Source organism: Heptranchias perlo, chromosome 1, assembly GCF_035084215.1.
Source record: "Heptranchias perlo isolate sHepPer1 chromosome 1, sHepPer1.hap1, whole genome shotgun sequence".
Classification (NCBI taxonomy): domain Eukaryota; kingdom Metazoa; phylum Chordata; class Chondrichthyes; order Hexanchiformes; family Hexanchidae; genus Heptranchias; species Heptranchias perlo.
In genome coordinates, this window is record NC_090325.1 from 194,812,457 (window position 1) to 194,827,555 (window position 15,099).

Sequence of the window (15,099 nt, forward strand, 5' to 3'; positions counted from 1 at the left end):
TTGTTATAGATTCTGGCATTTATTGTTTATTATTATCTTCACTGTTAAGGTTGGTTTGTAAAAAGAAAGAAAAGGACTTGCATTTTATACAGAGCCTTCCACAACCGTACGACGTCCCAAAGAGCTTTACAGCCGATGAAGTACTTTTTTGAAGTGTAGTCGCTGTTGTATTGTAGGGAAACGCGGCAGCCAATTTGCGCACGGCAAGATCCCACAAACAGCAATGTGATAATGACCAGATTGTCTGTGTTTTTTAGTGATGTTGGTTGAGGGATAAATATTGGCCCCAGGACACCGGGGAGAACTCCCCCTGCTCCTTTTTGAAATAGTGTTGAGGCTAGCTGAATGGTGGAGCACCATATGAAGTATATAGTTCACAAAAAGTAATTTGTCTGCAGATATAGCGTTTCACATCTGTGGTAGTGGGGGAGGTTTGCACTGCCTAATGTGATTTACACTGAAATTGTTAACAGTGAGAATGAGGTGCAGTGAAAGATAAACACATTTTGTAGGAATTTCGTACAAGAAATGGATGAAAGAAACTTTTAAATAAACCTGTTCAAACAGGAAGAACCTATGCAGGGCAGATTGCGAAAAAAAAATGCCAATAGTTTTATTCATGTAAATAAAATATTTATTACGCAGCTAAGGACTAGCATCTGCTTTCCTGTGAAGCAATAAATGATTCCTTTTTTTGACTGAATGACAAGTCCAAAAATCCAAGTGGGGAAAAATTGTTTCAGGCGCGAGCCCCAACAATATGGTGGATGGCAAACTTCCAGTTCATAATATTGGGGGAGCAAACCCTGTTTCACCTCCAGTCCCTCCCTGACTCTTCAGACAGTATGATTGTCACACTATTAAACCACAGGGATTTCTAGCTCTTATGTTATAGGGGTTCTTTCTATTGTGTGTTTGTTTGACGGGTTTGTGTAAACTTGCCTAAGGTTTCACCCTGCCTAGGAATTGAACTCAGGGCCCCTCTCTTGCAAGGTAAGCGCACCATCTGTTATGCTACAGGAGTCTCACGGATGCAATGGAGCAAGAGGTTGGGGGGGGGGGAGGGAGGAGGGAGGAGGCAGAGAACGCCCCCAAACTCACGGCTTTAGTATCCATTGCTTTTCATGCCTTACCTCCCTATTCACACACACACACACACTCACACACTCACACACACTCACACACTCACACACACACACTCACACTCACACACACACTCACACTCACACACACTCACTCACTCACACAGGCATACATTACGGTAATACAGCACAACACACTGCAATACCACGTGAAACTGGGCGTCAAAGACTGGCTTACAGCCAGCGTTCTAAAATATGTCCTTGTTCTGTTGAGGAGGTGGAGTTACCCACTGACCAGCCACAACCAAGCACTGTACAGTGTCCAGTGCCACCCACTCTTACTGTGGCAAGCAGCAGGGCAGAAATGTCCGCTTCAGTGGGGGGTGGGGGTTGAGGGCTAGTTAGTTTCAGAAGGACGCACTTGGTGAAGCGCAGACTACAATCTAATTTTAGCACCAGTGGTGACCCATCTTATTTTAAATAGGTTACCACTGACATTAAAACAACACCGATCAGGAAATTTAGGATTCACTGTCACGTTGCACACATAAAGAATGAGAAAATAGGAAATGCTAGACCAAAAAAAAAAGAACAAAGTCCTTCTAAGTTGGCCTTCTAACATCCTGCTAGTCACATGATACAATTGGAGTTGGATTATTGTGAACCGTTCTGGTCTCCATATTATAAAAAGGATATAGAGGCACTGGAGAAGATGCAAAACAGATTTACTAGGATGATACCAGAACTGAGAGGTTTATACTTATCAGGAAAGATTGAACAGACTGGGGCTCTTTTCTGTGGAAAAGAGAAGGCTGAGGGGTGACCTGATAGAGGTCTTTAAGATTATGAAAGGGTTTGATAGGGTAGATGTAGAGAAGATGTTTCCACTTGTGGGGGAGGCCAGAACTAGGGGCCATAAATATAAGGTAGTCACTAATAAATCCAATAGGGAATTCAGGAGAAACTTCTTTACCCAGAGAGTGGTGAGAATGTGGAACTCGCTCCCACAAGGAGCAGTTGAGGCGAATAGCATAGACGCATTTAAGGGGAAGCTGGATAAACACATGAGGGAGAAAGGAATAGAAGGATATGCTGATAGGGTGCGATGGAGTAGGGAGGGAGGAGGCTCGTGTGGAGCATAAACACCAGCATAGACCTGTTGGGCCGAATGGCCTGTTTCTGTGCTGTACATTCTGTGTAATTGTTGACTAGTAGCTACTTTGGCAAAGTATCAGAAGGCTGTCCGTGCCCGTGGAGCCAAACTCCCAGTACCAACAGGAGAGAAGGGGAGAAAACTGGGAGGGGGGAACAAAAGAGCCCTGAATTAAACCATGGGCAAGTAAGGAATGTAAACTGATCGCTCTCGGGGGGCACGAGTAGTTTTTTTTTAATGATCCTGGAAACATTCACGAAAGCGCACGAAAACAAACATATTATTCTGAAGTGATCAGGTCACTTTTCAGAGTTCAAGCGGCCGTGCCTTCAGCTGCCTGGGTCCCAATCTCTGGAATCCCCTCCCTAAACCTCTCCGCCTCTCTCTCCTCCTTTAAAACGCTCCTTAAAAACTACCTCTTTGACCAAGCTTTTGCTCACCTGTCCTAATATCTCCTTATGTGGCTCGGTGTCAAATTTTGTTTGATAATCGCTCCTGTGAAGATCCTTGGGACGTTTTACTACGTTAAAGACGCTGTATAAATGCAAGTTGTTGTTGCTTATTATATTTTGAAGCTAATTGTTTAGCAGTTTTAGTGTTACTTCTTATTTCAGGTATAGAATGGCATAGAATCAGAGAAAGTTATGGCACAGGAGGAGGCCATTCGGCCCATTGTGTCCGTGCCGACCAAAAAAGGACTCTCTAGCTTAATCCCACTTTCCAGCACTCGGTCCGTAGCCCTGTAGGTTACGGCACTTCAGGTGCACATCCAAGTACTTTTTAAATGAATTGAGGGTTTCTGCCTCTCCCGCCCTCTCAGGCAGAGAGTTCCAGACCCCCACTGGGTGAAAAAATTTCTCCTCAGCTCCCCTCCAATGCTTCTACCAATCACTTTAAACCCATGCCCCCTGATCACTGACCCCTCCGCCAAGGCATCAGATGAGACATTCTTAAAGCAAAAATGTAGTTAGCATTTAAACCTAAGATCAGGAGCGGGCCGTTCAGCCCAGTGAGAACGCTCTGCTATTTTGTTAGCAAAGGCGGCACTTTATTTAATCCCATTTCCCTGCCCTTTTCTCCATTCTTCCTCCTAAGGGAGAATCCATCAAAATACCGCGTTAAATTCTGCATCTAAGGTCTTCTGGGCAGGTCGTTTCACAATCCGCACAAGCCACTGGATTTGGTCTTAACCGACTTAGTTGTAATTTTAAGAATACGCTCCCATGTCCCGGAATACCCGGCCAGAGTTATTCCCTACCTACTTTGTCAATGTTGTAGCCCTCTCCCCGATCCACGCTCTCTTCAGAGCGCAGCTTCCCCGACGAGAACGTGGGATCGAGAATTAGCCTTAATCGCCCATCACAGTGAAGTTCCTTCAATCTAATGAATCATTGCAGGAGTCTCCCCACAACCAGGAGACCCTTCCTAAAATGGGGAGCTCAAAAAACGGAACACGCTTTGGTCCAAACAGAAATAAAAAGTAAGTTTGCTGAAACCAGAATATGAATTTATGCTGGTAAAAGAATTAATACCCCATATCATAGAGCATAGAAGGAGGCCATTCGACCCATCGTGCCTGTGCCGGCTCTTTGAAAGAGCTGTCCAATTAGTCCCACTCCCCCAGCTCTTTCCCTGTAGCCCTGCAATTTTTTCCCCTTCAAGTATTTATCCAATTCCCTTTTGAAAGTTATTATTGAATCTGCTTCCACCGCCCTTTCAGGCAGCGCATTCCAGATCATCACAACTCGCTTCGTAAAATAATTTCTCCTCATCTCCCCCTCTGGTTCTTTTGCCGATTACCTTAAATCTGTGTCCTCTGGTTCCCGACCCTCCTGTCGGTAAAAAGAGTTTCTCCCTATTTAATCTATCAAAACCCTTCATGATTTTGAATACCTCGATTAAATCACCCCTTAACCTCCTCTGCTCTAAAGGGAACAATCCCAGCTTCTCCAGTCTCTCCACAATATTGAAGTCCCATTAACATTAACATTTTGAATTGCCCAAGTGCAGACATGCAAATTATTTAGCAACATTATTATATTGTGTAATCCACTGCAAATACATATTTACAACAATACAATCTGCCTTTCAAACTAGTTGCTTTTGCAATCATTCTGGTATTCCCAGAAGTTTCCAGGAACTAAACCATGATTTGATTGTTACTTTTGCGAGTTTTATTTTGGTTTTTACCTTGTTTTTACATTGACTGGAGGAGATTTACTAGAATGGTACCAGGGATGAGGAACTTCAGTTATGTGGAGAGACTGGAGAAGCTGGGGTTGTTCTCCTTAGAGCAGAGAAGGTTAAAGGGGAGATTTAATAGAGGTGTTCAAAATAATGAAGGGTTTTGATAGAGTAGATGGGGAGAAACTGTTTCCAGTGGCAGGAGGGTCGGTAACCAGAGGACACAGATTTAAGATAATTGGCAAAAGAACCAGAGGGGGAGATGAGGAGAATTTTTTTTACTCAGCGAGTTGTTATGATCTGGAATACGCTGCCTGAAAGGGTGGTGGAAGCAGATTCAATAATAACTTTCAAAAGGGAATTGGATAAATGCTTGAAGGGGAAAAATTTGCAGGGCTGTGGGGAAAGAGCAGGGGAGTGGGACTAACTGGATAGCTCTTTCAAAGAGCCGGCACAGGCACGATGGGCCAAATGGCCTCCTTCTGTGCTGTATCATTCTATTATTCCATGACGGAGCCCCCTTTAACAAACTACAAGTTATGCGAAGGCCAGGTTTTAGCCATCCGTCTTTTGAGCTTATGGTTGAGATAGTGAAATTTCAGATTGGAAAATTATTTATTGTAACTTGTTTCAATTTGCCACAGCACGCGAGAGAGCTGACAACACCATGGGGTCAATTTTAAAATTAAACTTCGGGGGGAGGGGGGGGGCTCCGAAAATCACGGAACCTGGCTCCGACCCGCAGACTTCCGGATTCCCCGTTGACGTGTCTGGGTGCGCGCACGCCTCCCAAATGCGGAAGTCCCGACGGCAATTAAAGCCGGCGGGATGATATTTAAAACACTTAAAGTACTTAAAGTACTTAATTTTGTCCAAATGAAGGCAGGAATCCGATTTTGAAACATCCTCAGCGTGTTTCCCGTGGGAAACACTCCATGTTCTGCCAGATGTGTTTCAGCCAGCAGCCGGTGGGACATCAAATGCTTGTTTGACAGATGGGGAGAAAAGGTGAGTTCTTGCTGCAGGGCACTCAGTTCTTTCACACAAACTTTTGGCTGCGAGATCTTTGTGTTTTCATTGAAAATTCTTATTTCCCACTCACAATTCTTCTGTTCACACATATTTGACATCTTTTCGGACCCCCTCAAACTCACACCATCAGGATGGGGTGGGGTGGGGGGGGCGCCATGGATGCATTCACCACTACATCACCAGCCTCGCCAGGCATGGCGTGCACTTCCGCCACTTGGAGCTCCGCAACACGGTGCTGCACAACGGGCACCTGCACAAGAGGGCAACAACGGAGAGGGGTACCACTCGAGGAGGCCCCATCCAAATCTGCCACCCACAAGGAGGAGGAGGAGGAGGAACCCATGGGCAGAGCAGCGGCTCACCTGGCTGCTCGTGAGGCCAGGGAGTCACTGATATGTGAACGGTTCTCCTAACATCAGAAAGTGTGAGGAGTCCAGTCGTCACACCACCTGGACAGAGCAGCGCCCACGCCAGGCCGCCCACCCCTCCCTGCACAAAAACAGTCCTGCAACTACACATATACCCACTGTAAAGTGACCCGATGGGTGGCATCAAGTGTGGGCGTTCATGGTGAACAAAAGCCAGTCAAGAATGGGCAAGTTGTGGCAGTTGTGAGAATCATAAAATTTAATGTCACTTTAAAAAAAACTAAATATCAATGAAAATCATGACAGTCTGTCAAACACCCTTGTGCATCCCCTTCGTGATCACAAAACCTTCGCCTTTCTCTTCCGACTACTCCTACGTGGTGCATCCCCTGTGGCTGCAGCAGAGGTAGTGGCAGGTTGCTCTTGTCCATGCCCTGACCGATGAGATGCTTTGGGCCGACGCCCTCTGGGTTTTGGTGCCCGTGAGGGCCCCTCCAAAGACTGGTCCACCCGCACCTGTGCAGGGGCAGACTCGGTCACCTGGAGAGGAGGCAGCATTGCGGGTACTGGCTGAGAGAGGGGCAACGGGTGAGACATGGGAGCGCTTTGAGTGGCGTCCCCACTTCTATGTCTCCTATCGCCATCATCCCTCTCCTGGACCAGACACACATCACTCCTGTTATCCTGCTGGAGAACAGTTTGGAGGACATGTATGATGCCTTGTAAGCCCAGTTGTAAAGTTTCTGTCTGCCTGTTTAAGGCGGCAGAATGTTGTTCACCCTGAGTCCGAACGGCTGTTGTCAGGGTCTGAATGGACTCATTTGTGAGCCGTGCTTGAAGCTCAACGGAGGCTAGCCTTCTCTCCATCGCAGACATTCCCGTACTTACCTGTATCACTATCTCAAAGAGTTGCTCACGTCCCTGTGACAGTATCTCAGAGATTCCCTCCTGTACCTGTGCCTCCATTCCACTCATGCAGGAGTTGGACTCCTCCATCCTCTGCGCGATTGTGGAGAGTGCGCGTGGCACCTGTTCCAGCACCTCGCAAATGTGCTGCTGTCCCTCGATCGTTCTCCTTTTAAAGGATGGCCCCCAGGGTTCAGCATCTGTGTCCAGATGAGCAGAGCCTGGAGAGGAGTGCTCCCACCGACGTGGACTCTCCCCAGCTGCCCCTGCCACCAGCATCTGCTCGTGCTCATTTGTGTGTGGTGACTCACCAGGTGCCAACCCAACTGACTGACTAATAGGACCCACCGAGGTGTGAGTATCTGCGCTGGTGGATGGCTCACTCAGATGTGACGGTGCCCCCTCGGAGGCCAGCCTCTGAGGAATCACCCTCTGCCGTCACTGCGGTCGCTGAAGGCCCCGTAAGAGAACAGAAGGCAATGTTAAGCATCATCACAGATGTGTCATGTTGTGATGAGCACACTGAGGTGCTGAAGGTGGCAAGGCATGTTAACATCAATTCATATTGTGTGTGATGAATGTTAAAGTTGTGTCACCAGATGTTTGTGGGGTGCCAGTCTCGCCATCCCCGACGGACAGGCACTCGAGGGTGTGGCTCAGCTCCAGCGCCTCCTGCTCCGCGTCTTTGAGGACCAGTGTTTGTGGAGGCCCCTCCCCCTCCTCCAGTCCTCGCCCTCTCCTGTGCATTTTGCGCTCTCTTCTAGAAGGGGAGAAAGAACAGACGTGTGAGTGAGTGATGGTGAAGTGGCCAACCGATGAATGCATTGGTTTGGGTGCGGCTGACTGTGAAAGAGATGCATCAGAGGGTGAGTATGAGACATCACATTGTATGGGGATTGGGGTGAGAGGTATTGGTGGGGTGACTAATGGGGAGGTGAGGAAGTGCAGGTAAGTTGAGGATGAGCCTTAAGTGGGTGTGAGGAGTGATGTGATGGAGTAGTCTTGGCAGTGCAGAATGAGTCGATGGGGGGGATGCAGTGATGTGCAACAAAGAATGTAGGAGGATCAGTAAGTGTACTCACTTTGACTGACCTGGTTAGGTCATTGAAGCGCTTCCTGCACTGGATCCATGTGCGGGAGACGTTGCTGCTGCTGGTGACCTCCTCTGCCACCTCGAGCCAGGCCTTCTTGGTGGCAGAGGCAGGCCACTTCCTCCCGTCCGCCTGGTAAAACACATCCCTCCTCCTCCACACCCCATCCAGTAGCACCTGGAGTGAGGCATCGTTGAACCTCGGAGCAGCCTTGCCCCTCTGCTGCTCCATATTGTGGTGTCTTTGCTCCAGCAAAAGCCTTTGGAGCAATGGCCCTTTAAGTGGAGCTCCTCCCGCTGATGGCCCGTGATGCGGGTGCGCAGTCCGCCCGCTGCGCAGCTTTCGGACGGCAAACCCGGAAGCCACGTTAAGTGGCACCAAGCGAATCGCGATCGCGTGCGAAACGGACATTTTTTATTGGGCGGGTTACCCACGCGCCCAATCACCTCCCCCCCCCCCCCCCCCCCCCTCCATTCTAACATCGGGGCCCATCTGTTTGTTTGTACTCACAGGCAACGGATTGGTTGTTTCTGTTAATGGTTTTCTTTGTAGATGAGTCATTACTGTTAATAGCACTTGCTTCACTAACCTGTGGTTTGTGTGGACAGCGAGAGGCAGGTTATTGTTGGATCTTTAAGGTCATGAGGTTGCGTTAATAACACAGGATCCATGACACCCGTAGCAAAAGGTACACCTTAGATACGATTATGTTTGATACGGTCAGAGAATCAACATGCCAAGGACCTGTGCCAAAGTTAAACAGTTTTAGAAATATCAACTTCAAAGATTTGAGGAGGAACTTGACACAGATTGACTGGGGGGAGGGGGGAATTGTCCGTTACTATCTCAGCAGGGACAATTGGAAAACCGTCAAAGGCACACGGAGGAGCACGGAGGATAAACACATATCGTAAATTAGCAAGCACAGATTTGAGAAAAATATGGGACCCTAAAGGCCAAACTATTGGCGGCCTGGGCCCTAAGCTCTGGAATTCCCTCCCTAAACCTCTCCGCCTCTCCGCCCCTCTCTCCTCCTTTAAGACGCTCCTTAAAACCTACCTCTTTGACCGAGCTTTTGGTCGCCTGCCCTAATATCTCCTCATGTGGCTCGGTGTCGAAATTTTATTTGATAATCGCTCCTGTGATGAGCCTTGGGGACGTTTTACTACGTTAAAGGTGATATAGAAATGCAAGTCATTGTTGATTGTTCATCTGCTTTCTGACCTCAGTACCCGAGACTACAATTTGTAGGAGCCTGGTGCAGGAAGACTAATGTAAGATAAGACAGGATAGACGTAGAGAAGATGTTTCCACTTGTTGGGGGGGTGGGAGTCCAAAACTAGGGGCCATAAATATAAGATAGTCACTAATAAATCCAATAGGGAATTCAGGAGAAACTTCTTCACCCAGAGAGTGGTGAGAATGTGGAACTCGCTCCCACAAGGAGTGTTTGAGGCGTAGATACATTTAAGGGGAAGCTGGATAAACACATGAGGGAGAAAGGAATAGAAGGATATGCTGATAGGGTGAGATGAAGTAGGGAGGGAGGAGGCTCGTGTGGAGCATAAATGCTGGCATGGACCAGTTGGGCCGAATGGCCTGCTTCTGTGCTGTAAAGTTCTGTGTAATTCTATGTAATGTGGCTCACTTCTTCCTGATCTCTACAAGCTTTTCATCATGCCTCTCACCCCCAATGACCTCTCTGTGCTCTGTCCCTCCCTCTCCCCTTGTGGCTGTGTGAAATGGAGGGGATGAGGGTGGGTTGCAGAAACAAAGAGGAGAAAAATAAGAAAGGGATAACAAATGGAAAGTGAAAAGCGAAAAATAAAGGATTCGGGAGAGGAAAAGAGAAACGGCCCAGGCGCAGGAGTCTGTCAGCAATCCAGGTTCCAAATTTATTTATTGTAATGCTGCGGTGCAGGCAATGGAGAAAAAGAGAGGCAGGCACTGTTTGGGAGGAGGGAAGACACCTCCTTCAGGACCCAGTTTAGAGGGGGACATGGAGAGAGAGAGACCTCCTCGTGCCCTTTTTATGGGCGTAAAACGGGTGCAACGAGCCCCAATTTTGGGGACCAACTCAAAGGACCCAAGAGGCATCCGACTCGATATTGGGCTGGGCCGTTTTTCAGGCATCCCCTGGCAGCCGCCTAAAACAGGCACTAAGCTCCTCACATATGTAAATGAGGGGGTCCCAAGGCCTGTTTTAGGCTCCCATGCCGAAATTGGAGTGCAATGAGCGGATCCGAGCCAGGCCTGCACCGCTTGGGGTTCCTTAGCAGCCACTGCGACCTGAGCAGCGACCAGGAGGAGCAGGACTGCGGCCCCTGACTCTGCAGTACTCGTGTTTCTTCCCCCTCCCGCCCCCCCGTTCCCTCCCCCCACCGTCTTCCAGGACTCACCATCGGGCTGCTGCCAGCGAACCCAGCGTTCATCTTTGTGAAAAGGGCGAGCTGGCCCAGATACTGTTAATGAGGCCTGAGGACCAATTTTGGGCTGACCTCAGGCTTCCCGGTTGGGTTGTGCCCATTTCAGGCCCAAAGATATCGTAAAGGAATATTCCCCCAGAGACTCCATTTGGGGATAGAAGGGAAAGAACCCCCTTTTGATCTTGGGAGAGGAGAGAGAGCAGCGTCTACCCTTTGTTGGAGTCGGGAGGGAACCTGTTGTTGAAAGGGTGAGAGTGAGACACCCTATTGAGCAGGTAGGGGGAATTCAGGAGGAGGGTGGGGGGAGAAGCCCTCTTGTAAGGCAGGGGGATGTGCGACTGTCCGAGGAACGAGAGGGACAGTTTCTGTTAGGAATTAGTGGGCTCAAGTTATAAAATCATCCTCCAATTCACTGTAACCAACAACACTGACTTTGTTACAAAGAATGTACAGCACAGAAACAGGCCATTCGGCCCATCTAGTCCATGCCAGTGTTTATGCTCCACACGAGCCTCCTCCCTCCCTACTTCATCTCACCCTATCAGCATAGCCTTCTATTCCTTTCTTCCTCATGTGTTTATCCAGCTTCCCCTTAAATGTATTTATGCTATTCGCCTCAACTACTCCTTGTGGGAGTGAGTTCCACATTCTCACCACTCTCTGGGTAAAGAAGTTTCTCCTGAATTCCCTATTGGATTTATTAGTGACTGTCTTATATTTATGACCTCTAGTTCTGGTCTCCTCCGCAAGTGGAAACATCTTCACTACGTCTACCCGATCAAACCCTTTCATAATCTTAAAGACCTCTATCAGGTCACCCCTCAGTCTTCTCTTTTCTAGAGACAAGAGCCCCAGCCTGTTCAATCTTTCCTGATGGTTATAACCTCTCAGTTCTGGTATCATCATCCCTGTAAATCTTTCTTGCACCTTCTCCAGTGCCTCTATATCCTTTCTATAATATGGAGACCAGAACAGTGCACAGTGCTCCAAGTGTGGTCTAACCAAGGGTTCTACACGAGTTTAACATAAAACAAGCGGAAACGCGACCCCCCCACCCCATGTGTTAAAGGACTGTTAAAATAGTTGTCTGTATGTTTTGTCCCGACAGAGGTTAAGAAGAAGGCTAGCTACATCACTCCTGTCCCTGGAGGGGTGGGACCCATGACTGTTGCAATGCTCATGAAAAACACCCTAATTGCTGCCAAAAAGTCTGTTACCTACTGAAGACGCTGTCACTTTGACGGAAATTGAAGGAGCCGTTCTCCACCTGTAAAGTACAGATTAAGTTATTATATAAAAATTATTTTTGTTAACTATATTTATTTATATTTGCTGTAAAGCGTTACATGAGCAATGTTTACTTTATGTTGCGGTTTGGAATGGCATCTAGTATGTTCACAGATATCGCAAGGCTCTGCTTCCCAGGCTGCTGTACCTTGCTGCATGTTAAGGCAAAGGGCTACGGGCCAGTCCTGCAAATCATTTGTAGACCACATAAGTAGTGGTTACCCATCGAGACTGTTATCATCTTTTATTATTCACTGGAGGAGCATGTAGTAAATCTTGAAGGCAGGTAAGTTTTTTTGGCAAGGTTGCTAAGTGCTGATAAGAAAACAGAAATTATCTTTGGGATGTTCCACACCTGCAGCTCCCTTCACACCTTATGCATATTGTTTGGGTCTCTAGTGATTTATGAGACATCTCGAACGCATTCAGGTTCAGTTATGTTTACTTCCCAGGTATCGTGACCACCCTGTGTTAAACAGCTAATATCTCACTCTTGCTTTCACACCTCATAATAGCAGTGCGAGAGTTACGTGGAGAGACTGGGAGAAGCTGGGATTGTTCTCCTTACAGCAGAGAAGGTTAAGGGGAGATTTAATAGAGGCGTTCAAAATCATGAAAGGTTTTGATAGAGTAAATAAGGAGAAACTGTTTCCACTGGCAGGAGGGTCGGTAACCAGAGGACACAGATTTAAGGTGATTGGCAAAAGAACCAGAGGGGGAGATGAGGAGAATTTTTTTACGCAGCGAGTTGTTATGATCTGGAATGCGCTGCCTGAAAGGGCGGTGGAAGCAGATTCAATAATAACTTTCAAAAGGGAACTGGATTAAATACTTGAAGGGGAAAAATTTGCAGGGCTGTGGGGAGAGAACAAGGGGGAGTGGGACTAATTGGATAGCTCTTTCAAAGAGCCGGTACAGGCTGTCTGCAGTCAGGCCTTTAAAAGTTCACATTTTTATGAATGCACAGACCAGCCCTAACAAGTTGTCTGGTGCCCATCAGGTCAGATGCTTCTTTGTCCCGTCCTTCAGCGCACAATATTATTTTTACATTCTGCTATTTCGCCATGATTTTGTTTGGATTCCTGCCTGACTTTTTCCCAATGTATGTGCATTTGCAATGACTGTTCTTGATCATTTCACCCAATTGTGACACACACAAAAAAAAATCATTTAAAAAAAAAACCCAAAGAGAACTGTAAAAAAAACGCAATGATATTTTATGCCAAAACAAAAGCAACGATTAATAAAGTGCTGCTAAACGCCGGTGAAGTTCTTGTCTTCCAAGTTGTCAGCATTTTCTCTCGGATCTGCTCAGCGGAAGTCTCACGGTTGTCTTTTTGTGGAATTAGATCCCAAGAAAAGGCCATGAAATGTGAGTTGAACCTCCAGTATGCAGAACACCCCAAGTTAAAATCTCGGCACCTGTGATACAACGGGCACGAAGGGCTGAATGGCCTCCTCGTGCACTGTATCATTCTATGAAAAGGTGGGCTGGTGGGATAAGACCTCATGCCGGACAGGCCAGTTCAAATTTCAAGCTCTACACACATGCTTAATGTGGCTGACACAACGAGCACATTTAAACCACCTGTTGCCTGGGATATTAGATGGAATCCCGATGGTTGTGAAGTCCTCCATCTTGGGTGAGGTTGGGGAAATAACCTTTTAGAGGAACTGGTGTTGCTCTTCCCAAATCTGGGATAACTGGAAAAGGATGGATGGAGATGGGGATATATAACTTTACGAAGAGCTACATAGAATTTACAGCACAGAAACAGGCCATTCGGCCCAACTGGTCTGTGCCGGTGTTTATGCTCCACACAAGCCTCCTCCCTCCCTACTTCATCTCACCCTATCAGCATATCCTTCTGATCCTTTCTCCCTCATGTGTTTATCTAAATGCATCTACACTATTCGCCTCAACTACTCCTTGTGGTAGCGAGTTACACATTCTCACCATTCTCTGGGTAAAGAAGTTTCTCCTGAATTCCTTATTGGATTTATTAGTGACGATCTTATATTTATGACCTCTAGTTTTGGACTCCCCCACAAGTGGAAACATCTTCTCTCCGTCTATCCTTATCGAACCCCTTCATAATTCTCTATTAGATCACCCCTCAGCCTTCTCTTCCCAAGAGACAAGCAGTGGAAGTTTTAAAGACAGCATGACATCTTTGTCACAATGTTTTATTTTACTAACATTGTTCTTAATAGCAGTGAGAAGCCTGCAGTGCTTTAAACCCCAAAAAGACAAGGCCAACAAAAAAACTCCTCACGAATCAGATTAATACTGGAAACTTGGTTCTCGTTAACCAACAGTGAAAATTCGTAAAATGCTTGCAAGGAGAAAGTTTCCTTTTGTTTTTCCAGATCTGTGTTGAACACCTTTCTAGAGACTATTAGTGAAAAAATTCTTCGCACCTCTTTTTTTAGGGCAAGGTTCTTTTAAAATAATCAGTTTAGATTGCTAGTGTGGCGCTACACTACAGGGAATTAGAACATAAGAAATAGGAGCAGCAGTAGACCATACGGCCTCTCGAGCCTGCTCTGCAATTATAGGCAATCATATTCAATTATATGCAATCACTATTAGCAAATGCAGTGATTACGTAGAGTAGAATTACATAGAATTTACAGCACAGAAACAGGCCATTCGGCCCGACTGGGTCTGTGCCATGAGCCGCCTCTCTCCCTCAACCTATCAGCATAACCTCCTATTCCCTTCTCCCTCGTGTGTTTATCCAGCTGCCCCTTAAATGCATCTACGTTATCCACCTCAACCGCTCCTCGAGCTGGCGAGTTCCACATTCTCACCACCCATTTTCCATCTCATTTTCGTATTGGTCCATCTGGGGGGAAAGGAAACTTGCCAAAAAAAAAAAAATCCCATTTTGAGAAAAACTTGTACACGAGTAATTTTAGAAAGTTTTATTTTTAAAAAGTTTAGCCTCTAGAAAACATTGCAGCTATTGAGGTTGCTGCAAAGATTAAATGAAAAGAAAAAAAAAAATCAAAAGCTACAATATCACATCAATTAGTAAAACATCATGTCAATTCTATCAGTTAAGTGTTTGATTCACCGTAATTATCCAATATTGGGTTCTGGTTCTAATTAACTCATGAGACATCAGTTCAACATATTACTCTCTTAGTGAAAAGTCCATGCGAACTTAATTAGACACTACATTAATAGACAGTTTAACGAGTCTATTAGACCTATTCCAATACAAGCCATAATTAAGTTGACTGTATACTCATGCTCGGGTCACTAGGCTGCGTTCAGATGCTTCCTGAAGTGACAGATTTCAAGAGCTTTTTCCTTTTCTTTATACCCATTTCACTGGAACGTAGGAAAAACACAGGAACAGGGAGGAGGCCATTCAGCCCCTCGAGCCTGTTCCGCCATTCAATTAGATCATGGCCGATCTGTATCTTAACTCCATCTACCCGCCTTGGATCCATGACCCTTAATCCCTTTACCCAACAAAAATTTATCAATCTCCGTTTTGAAATTTTCAATTGACCCCCAGCCTCTACAGCTTTTTGGGGGAGAGAGTTCCAGATTCCCAC

The 15,099-nt window shown here is 46.5% G+C and overlaps 1 protein-coding gene across 1 annotated transcript in view; it reads left to right on the plus strand.

The window, feature by feature from the left end:
• Nucleotides 1–11,466, plus strand: part of LOC137321931 (bifunctional methylenetetrahydrofolate dehydrogenase/cyclohydrolase, mitochondrial-like) — a 55,469-nt gene extending 44,003 nt beyond the window's left edge. The window contains exon 9 of the mRNA XM_067984851.1: nt 11,351–11,466. Within this exon, the coding sequence (XP_067840952.1) occupies nt 11,351–11,466 (116 nt within the window). The remainder of the gene's footprint in view (nt 1–11,350) is intronic.
• The last annotated feature ends 3,633 nt before the right edge of the window (nt 11,467–15,099 follow it).